This window comes from Cladophialophora psammophila (assembly GCF_000585535.1).
Source record: "Cladophialophora psammophila CBS 110553 chromosome Unknown aczJe-supercont1.12, whole genome shotgun sequence".
NCBI lineage: Eukaryota > Fungi > Ascomycota > Eurotiomycetes > Chaetothyriales > Herpotrichiellaceae > Cladophialophora > Cladophialophora psammophila.
Window position 1 is genome coordinate 785,568 of NW_006912933.1, and position 19,314 is coordinate 804,881.

At 52.8% G+C, this 19,314-nt stretch overlaps 9 protein-coding genes across 9 annotated transcripts; 5 read left to right on the forward strand and 4 right to left on the reverse strand.

Annotated features, from left to right (window-relative positions):
* Positions 1-749: 749 nt before the first annotated feature.
* Positions 750-2,637, forward strand: A1O5_07965 (uncharacterized protein; the record flags this gene model as incomplete). Its single annotated transcript, XM_007748550.1, has 2 exons — positions 750-1,662; positions 1,787-2,637. The coding sequence occupies 2 exons, from the start codon at positions 750-752 to the stop codon at positions 2,635-2,637; spliced, it is 1,764 nt and encodes a 587-aa protein (XP_007746740.1).
* A 503-nt stretch (positions 2,638-3,140) lies between these two features.
* A1O5_07966 (uncharacterized protein) lies at positions 3,141-4,818 on the reverse strand (the record flags this gene model as incomplete). Its single annotated transcript, XM_007748551.1, has 2 exons — positions 3,141-4,051; positions 4,125-4,818. 2 exons carry the CDS (start codon positions 4,816-4,818, stop codon positions 3,141-3,143), a joined length of 1,605 nt encoding a protein of 534 aa, XP_007746741.1.
* Positions 4,819-5,895: 1,077 nt separating this feature from the next.
* Positions 5,896-6,354, forward strand: A1O5_07967 (uncharacterized protein). The gene has a single exon (XM_007748552.1). It carries the CDS (start codon positions 6,105-6,107, stop codon positions 6,327-6,329), a length of 225 nt encoding a protein of 74 aa, XP_007746742.1. The 5' UTR covers positions 5,896-6,104; the 3' UTR covers positions 6,330-6,354.
* A 1,145-nt stretch (positions 6,355-7,499) lies between these two features.
* A1O5_07968 (GINS complex subunit 2) lies at positions 7,500-8,376 on the forward strand (the record flags this gene model as incomplete). The annotated part of the gene is made up of 2 exons (XM_007748553.1): positions 7,500-7,616; positions 7,747-8,376. The coding sequence occupies 2 exons, from the start codon at positions 7,500-7,502 to the stop codon at positions 8,374-8,376; spliced, it is 747 nt and encodes a 248-aa protein (XP_007746743.1).
* Positions 8,377-8,507: 131 nt separating this feature from the next.
* On the reverse strand, positions 8,508-9,202 carry A1O5_07969 (uncharacterized protein; the record flags this gene model as incomplete). Its single annotated transcript, XM_007748554.1, has 2 exons — positions 8,508-8,810; positions 8,891-9,202. 2 exons carry the CDS (start codon positions 9,200-9,202, stop codon positions 8,508-8,510), a joined length of 615 nt encoding a protein of 204 aa, XP_007746744.1.
* A 668-nt stretch (positions 9,203-9,870) lies between these two features.
* A1O5_07970 (uncharacterized protein) lies at positions 9,871-13,543 on the reverse strand (the record flags this gene model as incomplete). The annotated part of the gene is made up of 3 exons (XM_007748555.1): positions 9,871-11,693; positions 11,742-11,843; positions 11,890-13,543. 3 exons carry the CDS (start codon positions 13,541-13,543, stop codon positions 9,871-9,873), a joined length of 3,579 nt encoding a protein of 1,192 aa, XP_007746745.1.
* Positions 13,544-14,099: 556 nt separating this feature from the next.
* A1O5_07971 (uncharacterized protein) lies at positions 14,100-14,909 on the forward strand (the record flags this gene model as incomplete). Its single annotated transcript, XM_007748556.1, has 2 exons — positions 14,100-14,624; positions 14,688-14,909. The coding sequence occupies 2 exons, from the start codon at positions 14,100-14,102 to the stop codon at positions 14,907-14,909; spliced, it is 747 nt and encodes a 248-aa protein (XP_007746746.1).
* A 383-nt stretch (positions 14,910-15,292) lies between these two features.
* A1O5_07972 (uncharacterized protein) lies at positions 15,293-15,948 on the reverse strand (the record flags this gene model as incomplete). The annotated part of the gene is made up of 3 exons (XM_007748557.1): positions 15,293-15,539; positions 15,592-15,767; positions 15,823-15,948. The coding sequence occupies 3 exons, from the start codon at positions 15,946-15,948 to the stop codon at positions 15,293-15,295; spliced, it is 549 nt and encodes a 182-aa protein (XP_007746747.1).
* Positions 15,949-16,346: 398 nt separating this feature from the next.
* A1O5_07973 (uncharacterized protein) lies at positions 16,347-18,659 on the forward strand (the record flags this gene model as incomplete). The annotated part of the gene is made up of 4 exons (XM_007748558.1): positions 16,347-16,385; positions 16,495-16,679; positions 16,730-16,805; positions 16,857-18,659. The coding sequence occupies 4 exons, from the start codon at positions 16,347-16,349 to the stop codon at positions 18,657-18,659; spliced, it is 2,103 nt and encodes a 700-aa protein (XP_007746748.1).
* Positions 18,660-19,314: the final 655 nt, after the last annotated feature.

Sequence of the window (19,314 nt, forward strand, 5' to 3'; positions counted from 1 at the left end):
AGCTTTTCAGGGCAAGCTTCGAATGGATTACGGCCTAGCCAAGCAGCTAGTGAGCCACCAGCCTCAGGTCGGTGACAACGAGGCGATCACAAAGGATCTGCTGGGGTCCTTTTGCCCGCCTGTCTCGCCTTCGCCTTCGTTCGCCTCGTGCCTCTTCCCTTTCCCCAATCAACCGCTGTTGAGAAGAAAGAGAAAGGACTTGCTGTGTGAAAGTGGATTTGGGTTGACAATTCCTCTCCTCTGAGTGGCGAGCTGCTTCTGGAGCCTCTCTGCCCTTGGGCATCGCCTCCACCACGACAACCTTTCTGCTGACCCCCAATACTCAATGGCACCCAGATGGCTAAACATGCCTGTACTAGGTAAGGATCTAACTAGCATCGATCTTTCTTCTGTTCCACCCCCACCGCATGACCTGGCTTTTTCTCCAGCCAGTCTCCTCGGCAATGCCATGCTCTATCTTTCCTATCTATCCTAGATTGTCAGCCTTTGATATAGGGCCCCTTCGCTCTAAGCAGGAATTTGTTCCTGCTTCGGACAAGTGCGGATTGGGGTAGCAGTAAGCGTGTTTGAGGTCTAGCTGGGGCCGATCGCCCTCCCAGCTATAACCTAGACCACAAGCCCCAACTCGCTCAGAGTCTTTTCAGCTTTGTGAAGCCCTGCTCTCCGTTGCGTGCGGTCGCCTTCGTGTGCCGGTTCCAAATTCTCGTCCATATTACGGTCGGTCGGGGGCCCAGGGGGGCGTCAAAACCATGGCACGCGTCAAGGAAGACAACACCGACAGCACCATTCTCGCGCTTCTCGGGAAGAAACAGGTGCTCAAACGACGATTCGGCTTCTGGTCGCTCTTTGGGTTCGCCGTGTGCGAGTTGATCACCTGGGAAACAGTCCTCGCACTATTCAGCCAGGGATTCGACAATGGCGGGCCCGCCGGATTGGTTTACGGATTCATCATCGCATGGTCCAGCACGCTGTCCGTCTATACCGTCATCTCGGAGCTCGCATCCATGGCCCCAATTGCTGGAGGCCAGTACTATTGGGTCTACATGCTCGCACCACCGCGCTGGAAGGTGTTTAGCAGCTACATCATCGGATGGCTGACCTCGCTGGCCTGGATTGCGACGGTCGCGACAGAGACCATTTTCGCGGGGACAATGCTCCAGGGCATCATCATTCTCGACTACAAGGACTACGACGCCCAGCGATGGCACGGCACGCTGCTGGCGTGGCTGGTCATCGCCGTTGCGATCTTCATCAACGTGGTCATCCCCGGCGCGCTGCCGAAATTCGAGATCTTCATCATTGTGTTCCACATCGCGGGCTTCGTCACCATCCTCGGACTGCTGTGGGCCTACGCGCCACACAACTCGGCGCACTTCGTCTTCGCAACCGCGTTGAACGAAGGCGGTTGGCCAACCCAAGGTCTGTCGTACTGCGTCGGCTTTTTGGGCAACGTCGCGACCTTTGTCGGCGCAGACGCGTCCGTCCACATGGCCGAGGAAGTCGAACACGCGGCGGTGAACATTCCGCGCGCAATCATTGCGAGCATGTGCATTAACGGGCTCGTCGGCTTCGTCATGATGTTGACAGTGCTATTCTGTCTCGGAGATGTGGAATCCGTCCTGGGAACGGCAACTGGATATCCGTTTATCCAGATCTTTTACAGTAAGTCAAAAAGAAACCCCCATCCTCTCCCAAACATGTTTAAAAAGAAGGCCGAAAAAAGACAAAGTCAGGGTGCTGGGACCACACATGTTGACCTGAATTTTTTTTTCCTTCCCCCGAATAGATAGCGTGAACTCGATCGCAGGCGCCACAGTAATGGTCGCCGTCGTGCTGGCGCTGACATGGGCCTGCGCGACGGGGATCATTACCACGGCGTCACGAATGACCTGGTCCTTTGCGCGCGACAGAGGGACGCCCTTCAGCAAACCGGTCAGCTACGTGTCGCGGGTGCGCCGAATCCCCGTCGTCGGCGTCTTCGTCGTGACCGGGCTCGCGGCCTTGCTGACGCTCATCTACATCGGCTCGTACACGGCCTTCAACGACGTCATATCCCTGACCATTACGGGTTTCTACTGCTCGTACTTCCTTCCAGCAGCCTTTCTGCTATACCACCGGCTCAAGGGACACATCAGCCCGCACAAGCAAGACACGCCGGGCTTCCCGATCGGAGACGACAATGGCATCATTGAAGGCAGCGCTTCCGAGCAGCAGGTGGACGAGAAGATTGCGTCGCCCGGCGACTCCAAGGTACTCGAATCCGGCTTCACGACCGGCGGCGCGCTAAACGACGGCCCCATCTATGCACCGGGTCAGGACATCACGTCGGCCCGGCGGCCCTCGCTGGTCGCCCAGCCCCAGCTCCAATGGGGCCCCTTCCACCTGCCCGAGCCGCTGGGCACCATCAACAACGCGTACGCGTGCGTGTACATGATCTTCGTCATCTTCTGGAGCGTGTGGCCGCCCGTCACTCCCGTCGACGCCTCGACCATGAACTACAGCGTCGTCGTCACCAGCGCCGTCGTCATCTTCAGCATCGTCTGGTACTGGGTGAAGGGCCGCAAGGAGTACCACGGCCCCACAATTGATGACGAGGTCGCCAGCGTCATGCGGCTCGGGAGCGTGGTCGCCGTTTGATCCACCCATCCCTCCCTCCACGGCTGTGTGCTGATTCCCATGGCCCCAACCCGCCCGGGAAAGTGATGTCCTCAGGGAGGGCGGGGTTCTGAGAAGGTTTCCGAAAAGACATGATGGCGAGGTAGGAGGCCCCCCCAGTTTAGGCCATGTAAGAGCGCGCCCGTGTGCAAGTGGGTGGTGGAATTCTGTTGAAACAGCAAAAATGTCGCCGAATAAAATGTCATCGAATCTGCCATAGCGAAAAATTCTATCTCGAAAAAGTTGGCAATAGCCTCACCCCTTTGTTCAGTTACCGATTGCATAAGCCTCAAGGGTGAAAAGGCGGGTCAAAAAAAGGAAAAAGGGGAGAGGGAAGATCCTGCGGAGGTGATGCTAGGAAAGGCATTATTTTGTACAACTTTTTCCAACTAAATTTCTCCGACATCTCTGTCCGTCTCTCTCTCACTCACTCACTCACTCACTCTCTTCTGGGGCTTGACCCTGGCGGAGGTCGTAGACTGGCACTACCACATAAACCTCTGAACATTCCCCGGCTCCTGAGGCCACTCAAATCCACGGTACAGGAACAAGTAGCATGTGACCACGTCGACGAGAACATACCACACCAGCTCCAACCACGCAGAGTGCGCTGCCGCCGTTCTCAGTAACGACTGAATCGCCGATGGTGAGGGGCCATCCATGGAGCTGTTGTTAGAAGAAGACGATTTCCTCTCTAGCTCTGTTCTCTTCCGTTTCTCCTCTGACGGTGCTATATATTCCGGAACAGCCAGCCGCCACGTGAGCCACGGTATCAGGAAGTATCGAGGTTCCACAAGTGGGGCGGCTATAAGCGATAGTGAGGTCGCTATGAGCCAGACAAGTATAAAGCTCACACGCACAGTGTCGTCTCCGTAAACGACACGAACGGACTTTGAAGACGATACCGTAGCATCCGTGGCACCTCCTAGGGTTCCCAGAACCAGCCAGGCGCATAAAAAGTAGACTGGAACGGCGGCATATCTGATGAGCCAGTGTTTTCTCAGGATGGCGAAGACATAGAATGTATAATGTCGGTTATCAGCCAGGGTGAAGGGATGTATGATAGTGTTGAAGTTGACTATGGCGAGCATGAGTGCGAGGAAGGTCACTGTCGTGGTTAATCTGGGTAGTCGTTGGCGAAGGCCGCGGAGGTCGGAGAAAAGTGGCAGCAGCAGAGGCCACGAAAAGAAGACGATTGCTGGCCAAATATAGAGCATTTGGGCGAGATGGATCGCTGGAACGTGGTTGTCTCTGTCCCCGAGGACCACGCCACTGTTCCAGACGACAAACGCGGCGAACGAAGCCAGGAGCGATAGCTGGGGCCATAGGTCGAAAAGGAGTTGGGGTATCATGGGGACGGCAGATTGTGCGAGAGAAATGCTTGTAATGGGGAAATCTGGAATTGCCGTCAGAAACCAATCAAGGAAAGCTTCAATCGAGAGGACTTGAGACAAACAGGCCGGTCGAACCTTCAAAGTATGATTCAGACACAGGAGGATCATGGACCTCGCGCGCACCGACTCTCTGCTTTACACTTTCAATCACCTGGAGTCCACCCAGATACACCGCAACCCAAAAGATATTCGTCTGCCGGGCGGACAATGACACCAGCCCAGCCGAGAAATGTGACGCTTGAAAGAGGACCTTGACAGGTCCCTGGGAGTTGGTCCCTGCAGTCCAAAATATCTCGCTGAGGACCACGGTGAAAACGCTGAACAGATCGGTGTAATATATGCCAGAGAAGAAGAAAATCAATGGGAAGCAAATGATGCTGAACTCCCGCTGAAGGATATTTTCGTGATGCACAATCCTCCTCCCAACAGCCGCCAGAATGTATAGCGCGACAAGCAATAGATACAGCAATAGCACATTGGCAAATCTCCACTCGTTGACAGACGGTCTTAATTCTTCTTTGGAGAAGAATGCCCGGACCGAATTGACGGCGTAGGAAAAGACGTAGAGTCCTGGAGGGGTGGTGATTTTAGGATCCCATTGTGACCACTTCCCAAGCCAATATGCTTGAGCTTGAGGGATGTGGAAGAATTCGTCGAGATAGGGTTCTGGAACGACCTGATTGGCGAGCCTTCGCCATGTCATGTGCAGCGAGGTGATGAAGCCAAGAAGGAGGACTCGCAGAAATTCCGGGCTTGCAAAGTATGACATGGCGAGGGGCTAGAGAAGTGGTAGGAGGCAGGGCAGCTTTGAGCAAATAATGGCAAGGTCCCGCGAGTTGACTCGAGAAAAACCAAGAGACATAGGAAACATGAGAAACTAATGGGTGAAGTTGAAGCTCGCGACTTGGCGTCGGAAGTCAAGCGCGATTACCTAAGCAGGTTGCCAAGAGGTGTAATGACAGTCGACCGTCGAACCCGTTAAACTTAGCCCAACCAGTCATCAGTGGAATGCTAGAGAGGCTAGCGGCGCTAGCGACACCTTTAAAATGCGCTAGTAAACTCAGCGCGTTTGCTGTGATAAGAGCCCATCTACCCAGTACATACTTGTACGAGCATTAGATTAATAGGGACCATCTTGGATTCTCGGTCAACAGATGTCTGTGGCTTTAAGGAAACGCTGCACCCTACCTGGGCATGATGATCGTCAGGTGAGTCTAACGAAATGGCATGGTGGCCGCACTATCAGGTGAGATCAAGACTACAAAAGCAGGTCGTTTGAGCAAGTTTCGGTACTCTTTGACATGAATATCCTATCGCTAGGACGGGGTGTTTCGGCCCTTAGGATACTTCAACAACTCATAGGAACCATTGATCCAGATGCACCACCGAAACCGTGTGATTACTTTGACATGCTCGGCGGAACCAGCACAGGCGGATAGGTCATGGAATTCCGCAGCTGCAGACATCCCGACTGAGCGATTAAACTCATTGCCATCATGCAGGGACGGTTGTAGGATGAGCATCAGTGACTGTATCAATGCCTATTTACGCATTTCAGACCGAGTCTTTCAAAGGCCAAATAAGTGGTTTTCAATATCGCTTTTAGGCAGGGTTCAAGCCAAGTTCGACTCGGCCTAGCTGAGGCAAGCGGTGAAGGAAGTCATTGAACAACACGTTCTTCAGAAAAATTCACTGCCAAAGGATGCATCAGAGAATGCGTGCAAAGTGTAAGGACAGTTCCGCGGCGTGGAAAGCCTTCTGACGATGCTAGATTTGTGTATGGGGTCAGCAAGCAGACCACTCAACCTGTGTGTCTTACGAGCTACACTCGCCGCTCGTAAGCACCGAATTTTCGAACGAAATAACCATATTGCAAGCGAGTTTGGAGACGTCGGCGGGATCGTCTTTTTTTGAACCGATTCAAATGGGGTGCTTTAAGGAGGAGTTCTTTGATGGAGGCACTGGAGCGAACAATCCGGTGTCGCAACTACGGAACCACGCAGAACACTTGTGGGAACATGGATAGGGACTGGAACCAATTGATGGCAAAGTTTAATGCTCAGTTATCAATCAGTACTGGTGTTCCTTCATTGGAAGCATTTGGAAGCAACATGGCCAAGTGGGCCGGACGCTGATCAAAATTGCAACCGAGACAGAGGAGACTGTCCAGTCATTCCTGGCATTGAAACCAAACCTCGCCAACGCCAGAAGGCACTATCGGTTCAATGCCACCACCGGCCTGGAAGGAATCGGGCTAGAAGAGTCGGAGAAGATGAATGAGATCGCCGCAGCTACGCGACTATATCTCCGTTCCAGAGTGACGCCCAAGAACATCCAGCCATTGTCGAGTTTCTTTTGGCAGCAACCCAGAGGGAAACGGTTTCCTGAACTACGTGGGGGTGTCTGGATTGACAAACCAATTCATTCTGCCGCTTTTGCTGCTCACCCACATGTTATCGAAACGTTAATGCGATTAGGGGCGTCTATTGAGGCACGTCCTTAGAACGGTTATATGCGACTGCACTTCACATAGTTTGCCAACACGGCAGACCAGAAACAGCACGAAAACCGTTAGAGCTGGGGGCAGATCCAGCCACCCGCGACAAGTCCGATCAGACCCCTTCTGCACTTGCGGCCCAACATGGACATGTCGAGATTGTCCGAGATCTGCTCAATGCTTGTCGAGGGAAGCTTCGTGCTTGCCTTGCCCTGCGTTGCAGCCTCAGTGGAGATACTGCCCTACACAAAGCAGCCATCTACGCCTTTGGATTCAAGCCTTGCTACAGTCCTTACATCCCGATTCCAGAGTCAATCCGCGATCAGACTTAGCTTCAGTGTTTTACTCTCCTCCATAAGGCGGGCGCTGATTTGCTAACCTCCAACGATCTCCATGAGATGGCGCTCCATCTAGCCGTCCAGACGGGCAATCTCCCGTCAGCCAACTATATCTTATACCACATGGCAACAACTGAGAATGCCATGGTTTTACAGCAGGTTACAGTTGAAGGCTTTACAGCGCTCCGTCTAGCGATTCGTCGTGGAAGTTTGGATATTGTGCACTCGCTGCTTGATGAAGGAGCCAATTCGCCGCAGCAGACTAGTAACGGTGACACTCGGTTGGGATTGGCGCAGGATACGGGACAGCAGAGATTGGTTAATCTACTAAATAGTTTCCATTAACACTATGTCCTCCTCCATTGAGAAAGATTTTACCCAGGCTATTGAATATCCTTCTGCGTCTTAGGGTTAAGTTGAGAAATAGATGTCTACTGAGTCAAATCTGATGTGCCAGACCGCGCCAGTTATTTTCGCGCGGGGTGACTTGTGCGCAGTCTTCTAGCGCACGCGCCGCGACGAGGCTGCCCCCCCTCTACACCTCGAATATTTTGGAGCACAAGAGAATAACAACCCCGTATTGTCAACCTCCGACCCTCCTCCTAGACGAGCCCGATGTCTGCTTTCCCTCATCCTCCTGGCTTGCTGCCCGCCGAGGTCGCATTCCTGTGCGAAATGGAGCAGGTGACCATCATACCGCGACAGCGCCTCGAACGCCTCGACTTACTGGGCGTAAGTCCATCTTCCCACGACCTCTGCATCACATGAGGTGCGAAGCATATCTCTCGTTGTATTAGTCCCTCGTGTCAAACGCGTCCAGCAACGACGACATGTTGACGCTTTGATATATTTCGATGTCTAGGGTCCTACCCGACCACTCATCCCGCCTCAGCGATCAACTCTCCCCATGTGGCTCGCGGTCTTGTTAAAGCGCCAAAGACGCGCCAATATCCTCCCTCCGCCCTGGCTCCTCGCTGAGAATCTGCAAGATATCCTCGAGACCGAGACCCACAAAGACTTTCAAGAGACGTTTTCTCCCGCTGCCTCAATACCTTCTGTTCGTCAGACAGACTACAGCGGAAAATCCTTCTATGCTTCTCCACCTTTCGTGGAGTCATGTACTGTCGATGCAAATCCGACGACGCTCCCATATCATTGGTTCGAACTCTCAGAGATATTACTGGAAGCGGCGAGCGACGACATTCCAGAACCTGACAAAGTCCGGCAGTTACTGAGAGACATACGGGAAGCGCGGCTCGCAAAGATGCGAAAACGAGTAGAGCATTTGTCGGGTGATGGCGAAGGCACACGGCTTGACGGCATAGGCGCTATGGAGATCTCTGAGTCAAGAGGCTTTATGACCGGAGTAGTCGACGGCCTAAGAAAGATTGACGCAAGTAGGGAGCAGGAGAGAAGAGAACGAGAGGAAGAAGAGAGGGAGGACCGGAGATATGACGACGATGACCAAGACGAAGACGACGAAATGACTTGAAGTGATTTCCCATAGCGCGAGACGAATTCTCCATTGATGTTGGCGGATCCAGCGGGCAAAATCATTGGAGCTCGTAGGCCAAATTCGATCGATCATTTTCCTTGAGCGCCTGCGCAAGGTCAAAGTCATAATTACGGTGGAGGACTTGCATTCTCAGCATCCTTCTCCTGCATTCTCCTCCGAGCTGCGAGAATCATTTCATCTCGCCGTCTCTGGAGCATCCTCTGTCGCTCCTCTTTATTGCTGGCCCACCCTGGCGGCGGTGATTCTTCTTCTCTCTCTTTCCCCTTTGAGTTTATTTTTGCCTGTAAATTGTACCGCGTGATCAAGTCCTGCGGATGTGGCTTTTTGAAGGGCGTTAATACCGTAGGTGTGGCAGTTGACTCGGAAGATGGGGCCATGAACGAAGGGGGCGGTTCAAACGAAGGCGGAGCCTGTATACAAGTTCCAACATCAGCCCCTGTATCCTATTGCTGCCAGTCTCGCGCCAATGCGCTCGTGCGCAATCACTTACCGGATCTAGTCCTCTTCCCGTCAATACCCTTTCCGTTGTCGCCTGCACACTGCCTCTGTTCCGATGCAAATCCCACATGATATCCCTGCGGTTTAACTGCGGAAACACCTGGGCTATCTGATCCACTTGTGCAGGCGTGAAACGAATTCCAGGAGTGGTGCCTCTGGGGGTAGTGGAGGATGTTTGAGAGCTGCCGTCGGCGGGGCTTGAGCGGGAAGAGAAGAAGTAGCGATAGATGAAGTAGCCCAGCACGGCGACAAAGGCAAGGCTCGGGATAGAGATGGTCGCTTCCTCGTCGACGGATGAAGACATGGTTACGATGTTCGATGGCGACGCGGGGTTCTTGTTGCTGGGGAGGGGAAGTTATGTCCAATGTCTACGGTGAGACAGTAGGGATACCTCCGGAATGCGGAGGTGCAACGGGCTGCGAAGGCAGAGGGAACCGTAGATAATTAGGAGAGTACAGGAGAAATATGTGCAGAACAGGTGATGAGTTGAAGATCACAGCGGCCGGAGGAGTGATATCAACCGCCAAGCCCGGAAGGAATAAATATCGGCCGAGGTTGTCAACAATGTTTGCCTCGCTGTGATATCTGGCGCCTGCATGATCGATATCGAGGATATTACCATTTGAGAATCAGAATGACGAGAAGAGAACATGAACTCGTACACGCTAATATTCTGGCATCAGACAACAGCAAAGAGATCCACTGCGCATTCTGCTTCCCATACGACGGCCATGTCACCTTGGAACCTCCGAGTTGTCCGGGGAAACGTACTTGTTTCGCGCAGCAGAAGGTATTAAAGGCGGGGAAGAGATGTATTGATTTTTTTGTATCTTTATCGTGGTCAGGTTCCTTTTCGTATGACAAGCGTCCAGGATCATTGCACACACAACATGAACTACCAAGGTATCATCATCATTGTTGGAGGTCTTCCATGCACAAGAGCCCATCTCGTCTAGAATAAAATGGCCTAAATCACGACTTGATAGTATCCCAATTCACCCAAGTCCTCGGCATGACCCTCCAAACCATGACCTCTCCGCTCTTCAAATCGCCGACCTTGAAACTCTCCTCTCTGACCTTCGGCCTTTTTCCCTTCTCCAGATCCCTCCCTTGCTCCCAAGCGCGGATCTTCTTCTTCGTGCCATCCCAATCAATAACCACGGCCACGTGCTCTGGTTTCCCCACGTCGACACTGTACTTTTGGTGCAGGCCGCCTTTGTGGCCGGAGAACTTGGCATTGCGGAACGTGACTATGTCACCCGGCCGAATTTCGTCGAATTGTTGTGTAGACGCGTTACCTAAGTTGGAGTAAACGAGAGCACCATATGCCCTCGTGCCAACCGGTAGGAGCGCTGTAGGGTGGGGTTTTAAGAGTTCGCGGACAAATCCTCGTGCGGAGCCGTCGCCGACAGTCGTACCAGAAAGACCGCTGGCGACTCTTGCTATCTGACTCCCATATTGACCAGACGCATTTTCCAGTTGATCACGCCGAGGTGCAGGTGGTGGTCGCCCGTGGTTCTGCTCCATCTTCACGTGAGTCGGGTCGGCCGCGTCGTAGCTAACATTGATGATAGTCTGAGAATAGTCCATGTAAAGCACGTAAATATCCTTCGAGACGGTGGTCCTGCCTCCCCGCTTGGTAGAGGAACCAGACTCCATTTCATATAGGATATCAGGTCTTCCTTGGAGTGAAGGAGGTGGTAAGTTGTCTTGTGTCCACCACATTGAGCCCTTTCCAAGGTCAATATCTTGAGCAATGTACCCCTGTTCGCTACTTCCCCGAGAATGATCCATCGAACGGCGAGAAAGAGTACCCGATCTTCGGAGATCTGTAGGCTGTTCAGGAGAATCTGCTGGAAGAGGAGGTGCAAGGGTTGGAGGTGGAATATACTCCGCCGGCTCTGGTAGCGGCGGTGGAGGTGCGGGCCTTTCTGCAGGTGGAGGCGGTAGAGTGGTTGGTTGTGGCATTGCACTGTACATATCATCTTCCTCGAGCTCCTCTTTCGGTGATCGCAACGACGTGGAATACAACGACGTGGAATACGGTGTTTTGGCATAGTGAGATGGCGGAGGATGTTGGGGTGCGGAGTATCGGTATGGGTCATAATCGTCGTCTTCAGCTACTTTTGGAGGCGGAACTGGTGGAGGGGCCGCACGTGGCGCATCCATAGATCGCCTGCTCTTTGGCGTTGGTAGAGATGGCGGCGGAGGCGGCACGTCTCGCGGAACACTGACAGGCGGCAGCGGAGGAGCAGCTCGCGGGGGTGCGTGCTTTGGCGACTTCATGTCATCCGTGAGCACGCCTTCGTCGAGACTCGAGTCTCGATTGTGAGCCTTCAATGCGTCTTTGTGCTTTGCACTTGAAGCAATGTCCGTATCGTAATCTCCGTCATATTCAGTGACTTCCTCTTCGTCGTCCATCTCAGGCCTCGGGGACTGCACAATGCCAAGACCACGCGAATCAGTCGTTGAACGGCGACTTGGGGGAGCGCCTGGTGGTGGAGGCGGAGGAGCTCTGGTCTGAGGAGAAGTCGGGCTCATGGGAATAGGAGGTGGGAGCCGCGAAGCACGTTTATCCGTGGTTGGAGACATGCTGCTCTCGGCCGTGTCCAAGGCAGAAGGTTCAGGTATTCTAGTTGGTAGTATAGGAGGAAGAGCAGGCGCCCCAGCCGGAGTCTCTGGCGCCTTCTGGGTGTCTTCCTCCGGACGTTCGTTGTCTTCATCCCCTTCTTCGTAACCAGGAGTTTCTGAAGATGCTGGAGGCAACGACGGGGGAGGGTGAGGCACGGATCGGGCTAAGAGAGTCAGCAGAACTTCAAGACGCCATCAGAGATTGCACAAACTGGTTGGTGATTGCGGAATTGGAGGAGCTGCTCTCGAGCCTGAGGGTGGAGGAGGAGGAGCACCCCTTGTATCACGTACTGGTGGAGGAGGAACGGCGCGGTCTGTTATTGTGAGCGGGCAAGCTGCTTTACAGTCAGTGGAACATACCTTGTGGCGTCGGTGGAGCGGGACGATCTGTCGAGCGACGTTGCAATGGTTTCGAAACATGGTCTTCGGTCTCCCCCTGAACGCCAGGTTCTTGAGGCGTCGGACGTGCCGTCTCATCTTCGTCGCTTTCTTGAGAAGCGGGAGGTTCTTCTTGATGTCTGGTTGACTGGGACATTCCTGGCAAGGCCATGATTCGGACTGGAGCCGCTCGTTCTTGAGGTTCTTCCTGCGTATGGCTCTCAGAAGTCTGCCGAGAGGGTTCTGATTTTGGCTTCCTCGCAACTCCAGGAAGTCCTATCCCGCCTGGAGGGCCAAACATGCCCATCATGCCCATACCTCCGCTCATCTTAGCCATCCTGTCTCTTAGCTCTCTTCTCCGGCGGATCTCCGGATCTTCCTCCTCTTCCTCTTCCTCTTCTTCCTCGCCCTCTTGGTCCCGGTCGTCATCCACTGATTTCCTGGCAATAGCTGCTGGAGCGGCTATATCTGTGCCTTTGGACTTTGGGCGCTCCTCTTCGGTGGATGTTTCCTGGATGTCATCATCATCCGCGGCTCCTGAGTCATCGGCATCATTTGTATCACTGACGAGCTCTCGAGAAGCCGGCTGTGGGGTGCCGAGACCAGTTGTTCGGCGAGCGAGGCTTATCGGTTCACGCTCGCTCTCCATCACCTCAGCAGATGGGCGGCCTACAGTCTCATTGGAATCTAGTCTTGCCAAAGTCGGCTCAGCTGGCTGGGTTTGTTCGCTAGGCTCAAGGGTGTCGACTCTCTTCTTGGGCGGCTTCTTTGGTTTTTCCTTCTTCTCAGCATTTCGTGCCGCTTGCTCCAGTTGTTGCTTCTGCAGAAGTGCTATCCTTTCTTTGAGAGACTGGGGCTTTGGTTGCTCTTCGGCCCCAGGCTCCGATTGCGTAGCTGCAGGTTCTCCTACATCTCTGGATTCTGCTCCATTTACACTTGCCTCATCCTCACGTCGGTATGGCTTCTGAAGGGGAGGTTCCCGAGGAGGAGGAACGAAAGCGTTTCTGCTGGGTGGAGGTGCAACAAATGGCTTTCTGATGAAAACGCTGCTTGCTCCACCTCCCCCTGGCTTGAAAGGCGTAATCGGGGCCGCTGCAGGTTTGTTGAAGGCGGCAATCCTGTCTTTGAAAGAACTCGAAGATGGCTTCTCTGCGACGGGTGGAGGGGCTCGGGCAGCGGCGGGAGGAGAACTTGCGACCGTAGTCGATGCGATGGGTGCAACAGGTTGAGGCTTCGGAACTGGCAGGGGTACCTCAGGTTCTACTCTCGCTGGTTCCGCTGATTCCCTTACGAATGCTTTCTCTTCCTCTTGTACAATTTCAGAAGGCTCTGTTGGCGGAGGGATTGGTTGTGGTGCCAGAGGCTCTGGGACACGTTCCAACGGCTCTGGAACCTGAGCACGCCGTGGGGCACGCACCGGGCGCGAAGGGATTGTCGGTTCGTACTTCTCGACAAAGTTCCTTGGGAAAAGGCCTTGAAGCTTCTCCCCGGAGGCATCCACGTATTCGCCAGTGTACCAATCCGCATCCTCCTCTTCTGTAACCGTGATTATCTGGCCATTTTCAAAGTTGAGATCATCAGGCTCATCCGATCTGTATTCGAAAATCGCCTTCACTTTGAACGGCACCGCAGGCATTTTGTCTAGAGGAGCTGCTCCTCAAAGGGCGAGAAAAACGTGGATGTAGGCGGAGAGTTGAAGTTTCAATGATCTTACTTGACCAGCACGGTGACGCAGCGCCTGCGCCACCTCGCTCGAAGGTCGGTGCCAAGGTCAGATTTGGACCTCCTGGTGAGTGATTATTAGATCACCTGAACATATGACAGCGGGATGCGGGCATAGAGGGACGGTATAAGCTGGAACAGGGGCGGTGCACAGGGGAATGTTATTCAGAGTGTAGGAGAATGTGTAGCCGTGGTCGACTTGAACGTGGGGCATTTAACACAGTAGTTGCTACACTTCACAATGTATCTAGTACGGAATACTTTAGCCTTGTTACTTAATCAGGCCGCTTTGGCTTCGGTCTAGATATTTGCCGCCATCATTCTTTGTCTATCGTCTCACCATTTCGGGGTTTGCGCTACGCATCGAAGAAGAACTATTACTGATCACCGAGAACACCTGGTTGTCTCGAGCACTTGCACCCAACATTTCAGCCTGGCATCTGGCAAAAGTGTCCGGAATATGGCCCGCGATGGCCACTGAGCAACCCGAAGCCAGCAGGGAAGATCGTGTCCGCTCAACGGCGTTACGCCATGCCATAGACATCGAGGAGAGAAAGAAATTGCAAGCACGCATAGCCGACCTTGTAGTCGAAGCATTTGAGTTGCCGTCCAGACCTGACGCCGACCCAGCGAAGCCACAACCGTCCGACGCTTCTCTCTTCAGACGTTGTCTGAGCCTATTTCAGACCTCGGATTTGGATGATCTCATCTACGAGCGAAACGTAGATAACCGATGCGGTTATGCTCTTTGTCCAAACCCAAATTTGAAGCTGGCGCATGGTGGCCAAAAAGTGTGGAATCAGAAGGGTGGCAAAGACTTCAAACTGGTAGACAGAAGCGAGCTAGAAAAGTGGTGTTCAAAGGCCTGTCAGGAGAGGACCGCCTTCGTGCGAGCTCAGCTTGGGGCAGAGCCCGCGTGGCTTCGAGCCGGTCAAGCTGTCGACATCCGGTTGCTTGATGAAATCGATTCTGAGGATCTCGCCACCTCTCTCAAGGTACGTGCAATCGAGACACGACTTCCATCAGGGTCTGGGGATAATGTTGCTAAATGCTTGCAGGAGCTCTCGCTCGCTAAAGCGGCTGATATAGAAATGACTGAAAAGATGCAGGCTCTCGCGCTTGAACGGGGCGAGCTCAGTGTCAAGGCTGATCAGAGGACTGTTGATCTTGTTGAGAGGACAAGTAATTCAATTCCGAGTGCTCCAACATTGAAGGGGAGCCAACTGCAAAATGCCGTTGAAGGCCACCAGCCACGAAAGGTCCGCTTCTCAGAGAGGTGATTGGTCCTGGCGATAGACCCCTTAGCGAAATGCTGGATGCTCTGCGTCACTTTGGGAAGACGGCTAAGACTAAGACTAACCTCCAGTGGATGACGCCGCAGGAGATGATCCCTTGGACTCTCAGACCCTTTGTGCTTTGCCTAAGCCTGTCTCTTTGTCTTTTAGACGAAGCTGAGATCCACGACTAACTGGATTCCGCTAAGACGCGCCGTGAGGAAAACATGAAGGAGGCGCGAGCTCGGAAGGTCTTAGAGTCTTGGAGAGACGGGAACGATTAGGCGAGAAAGGAAGACATCGAGACAAGTCATGACTGCACTGCGCGGTGATTGACAAGTGGCCTTCAGCATGCTGTACCATAGATACGCCATCTGCCGCTCCCGGGATTATCGACCAAATGCAAAATATGCTCTTTCAAGAGGTTGTCTCTGGTATTCCCACGCTAACCAATCGCTTCTGGTCGTAGGCAACAGTCCCATGCTGTTTACTTTATAGACGCCCAAGCCAAGGAGAAGGCACTGCATCAGAATATATACCGCCTTGACGCCCATCATCTGTGTGCGATTGCCAGCGCTCTCGAATCTGGCGAATTGCGTATTCGTTTGCGAGATGGCCTGGATAGGATTCTTAAAGCTGTACCACACCATCAGTTTTGACGCTCAAAAGGCTCCATGCGGTGACCCACAGCATAAAGACCATCATGATAGAGAATATCTGAAGCGAATTGCCGGACATGTAGCCCATGATAGCTTGCATGGGGAGTTGCTTCGCAGGTCCAAGGGCAACCTCCCAGGCTTTCTTGAGTTTCAGCGTTTCTGTCTCTTCAGATGTCGGGGGTTTTCGTCCAGGACCTTGCGACTTCTGTTCGACTTGTCAGCGTGTGTCGGTTGTAGGTAGGATGTGGTGGTCACCGAACCTGTTTCCCAACAACTGCTTTGGATCCCGAAAAGCCGGGAGGATCTGGTATGCTGGACACATTCTTCGATTTGGGAGGGACGCCGCTGTTTAGGTCAACAACCCATTTCGGTCTCGGAGGAACCATGCTGTCTGAGGTCGCCACCGTAGGAGGATAGATAGCCTTTTCGAAAGAGCCATGTCAAGCGAAAGCTGCGTAAAGTCGTTGGCTGACGGGGCCGGAAAAAGGGAACTCCGCGACCCCTTGGCATGAACGGGCGCCTCGAGCGAGACGACTCCAACTCCAACGTCCTTTCACCTCGTTCACCTCCAGTAAGTCTTACATACATTGAGCGCCTACCACTCGGACAGCGTCAATACCATCGACATTCCTGGGCAATCTTGTCTCTTATTTGAACCAGGTCCTCTAATGATCATGCCGTAATCTGAGCCGCAATCCGCTGAATCCAGCAGCAACTTCGCCTACCCTGGAGTGAAATCTGAGTCTGCCAATTGCTAGTTTGGTGGACGACTGAAGGGTTCAGGATGTCGTCTGGACATGGAGACTCGAAGCTCTTTGCCAGGGTACGTCGGCGTGGCTGATCCATTCATTTCTGTCGACTCTGCATTCTCTCTCTCGATTCCCCCGTTGTAGCGGACTATCCTGAGCTAAGTAACTTACACACATAAACAGGGCAAAGTCGCTGAGCTGCGAGCAGAGCTCACCAATTCTGGCAAGAAGGACAAGAACCACACCACCAAGAAGAACGCTCTGAAGAAGATCGTTGCCAATATGACAATGAGCAACAACGACATGGTTGCACTATTTCCGGATATCGTGGCTTGCATGGATATCCCAGTCCTCGAGATCAAGAAGATGTCTGTCGATATGCCTTCGGAAACTGTGCCGCCTGCTAAATCACATGTAGGTGTTTTTTGTACCTTCAGCATTATGCTCGAATGAAACCAGATATTGCTTTGCGCGCGTTGCCGGTGCTCGAAGAGGTGAGCATGGCCGACATCCATTGTTGAATCTCCTTGCTCAAGTGCAATTAGGATCTTTTGGACCCCAATCCGTTGATCCGCGCGCTTGCATTACGGACTATTTCATACGTCCACGTTCGAGAGTTTGTCGAAGGCACGATCCCACCACTGAAAAAATTAATGGCAGACCAAGATCCCTACGTCCGGAAAACAGCTGCCATTACTGTCGCCAAAATCTACGACCACGACAAACGACTTATTGAAGGATCAGACCTGATTGATAGACTGAACAGAATGCTGAAGGATGACAATCCTACCGTTGTCGCAAGTGCACTTTCCGCGTTGCAGGATATCTGGGAGCGGAGCGAGAACATTAAGCTGACAATCGACTACGCGAGCGCATCCAAAATCATCTCGATCTTGCCAGACTGCAATGAATGGTCTCAGACATACATCTTGGAAGCACTCGTATCCTACGTCCCGCACGAATCTGGAGAGGCTCTCTTACTTGCAGAACGAATATCCTCTCGACTTTCACATTCGAACTCTGCTGTGGTGCTTACCTGCATTCGAGTCATTATGTACCTGATGAATTACATCTCCGACCAGAAGAAAGTCGACGAACTTGCCCGCAAATTATCTCCCCCGCTGATCACCCTCCTCTCTAAACCACCAGAGATCCAATATCTTGCTCTGAGAAATGCCATCCTCATCCTCCAACAAAGGCCTGAGGTCCTGCAAAATGACATCCGCGTCTTCTTTTGCAAGTACAACGATCCGATATACGTCAAAGTGACGAAACTCGAATTGATATTCATGCTGGCCAACAAGAACAACATTTCGGTGGTCCTTAATGAGTTGAGAGAGTACGCGACTGAGATTGATGTACAGTTTGTGCGCAAGGCCGTTCGAGCAATTGGAAAACTTGCAATCAAAATCGAACCGGCGGCGCGACAGTGTATCGACGCACTTTTGGAGCTTGTTAACGCCAAAATTCCGTACATCGTGCAAGAAGCAACGGTGGTGATCAAGAACATTTTTCGCAAATACCCGAACCAGTACGAATCCGTCATCTCGACCGTGATCGGCCAGATTGATGAACTGGACGAGCCAGAGGCAAAAGCTGCCATCATCTGGATCATAGGAGAGTACGCAGACCGGATCGATAACGCCGATTCGCTGCTCCAAGATTACCTTTCGACTTTCCACGAAGAACCTATAGAGGTACAATTGGCGCTCCTGACTGCAACAGTCAAGCTCTTCCTTCACCGGCCAACGAAGGGCTCCTCAATCGTTCCGCAAGTTCTGAAATGGTGCACGGAAGAGTCGGACGATCCAGACCTGCGCGATCGAGGATATATGTACTGGCGCCTGTTATCTACCGACCCAGTGACTGCAAAGAAAGTTGTTATGGGTACAAAACCACCCATTACAGCCGAAAGCGAGAAATTAGACCCAACAACTTTGGAAGAGCTGTGCCTGGGCATTGGGACCTTGGCTACCATTTATTTGAAACCAGTACAGCAAGTCTTCCGGTCTGCACGAACACGCCGGCTCCAGGACTCGCCTGCTCTGCAAAGGAAGAGAGAGGACTTGACCCGCGCTCTGACTGGTATGGATCTCGCGAATCCCCTCTCACTGAACACAACCGTCACAACTCCAGGCGGCACAGCCATCCCCAATCACCAAGCCGCGATTGAAGCAGCCGACGAGTATTTCAAGAATTTGAGCCTGAGTGACAATAGCGGGGGAGACATTCTGACTAGCCCGACTGGTGGAGGAGTAGGAAACCCATATATTGTCAGCCAGAGCGCTCCACAGCACAGCTTCCATCCCCAAACTAGTGTTGCCAACAACGGAGATCTCTTGTACTAGTATTACAGGGAGGAAGAAGCTGAAGAGAACGCAGAAGAGAACGAATGAGCAATGGTTTGTTTGTCTGGCGCCCAAAAACAGAAGGTTGTAAATGCAGGCTCTCTCAATGCGCATATAGCGGAATCCATTCTTCAGCCAAGATACCAAATGTTCAGCTATGGCTGGGAGATGCTCCAGCACTGGCAGGTCTCAGTTTCACACTTGCTCAATCGTAGCTTATACCTGACGCCGTAGTCAGAGGCACAGGACGAAGTTCAGGGAATCGCCCACAATCCGCGTCCGGCGAGTCCAATTCAACGTCATCACTGATTCGCTGTCCACAGGAACTTTCGGCATTCTGCACCCTGTTCACTCCACACTGAAATTCCCAAGGTCCTCCGCGAAAGCAACCAACTCTACCTGTAAGACAATACGGCGACCAAGAAAAGGACGGGAAGCTCGAGCCGCGTGCGGGAACCGTTCCATTTTCACTTCTTTGCGCGCAAATAAGCCGGCCTTCATGCCCTCATGATCACAAGGTGAACGCAAACCAACCGAAACTGCTGCGTCGTTCCTCCATCATGGTCTCTCTCCTCGTCACCGTCTTCATAATCCAACTAGTCTGCCACCTCATTCTAACCATCGGTTCCAAACCTATCAACGACCTAGTACGTCG

Bases quoted from the DNA above. Each gene is read 5' to 3' on its own strand.
- A1O5_07967 (XM_007748552.1), top strand. From the start codon at position 6,105: ATGCTCAGTTATCAATCAGTACTGGTGTTCCTTCATTGGAAGCATTTG.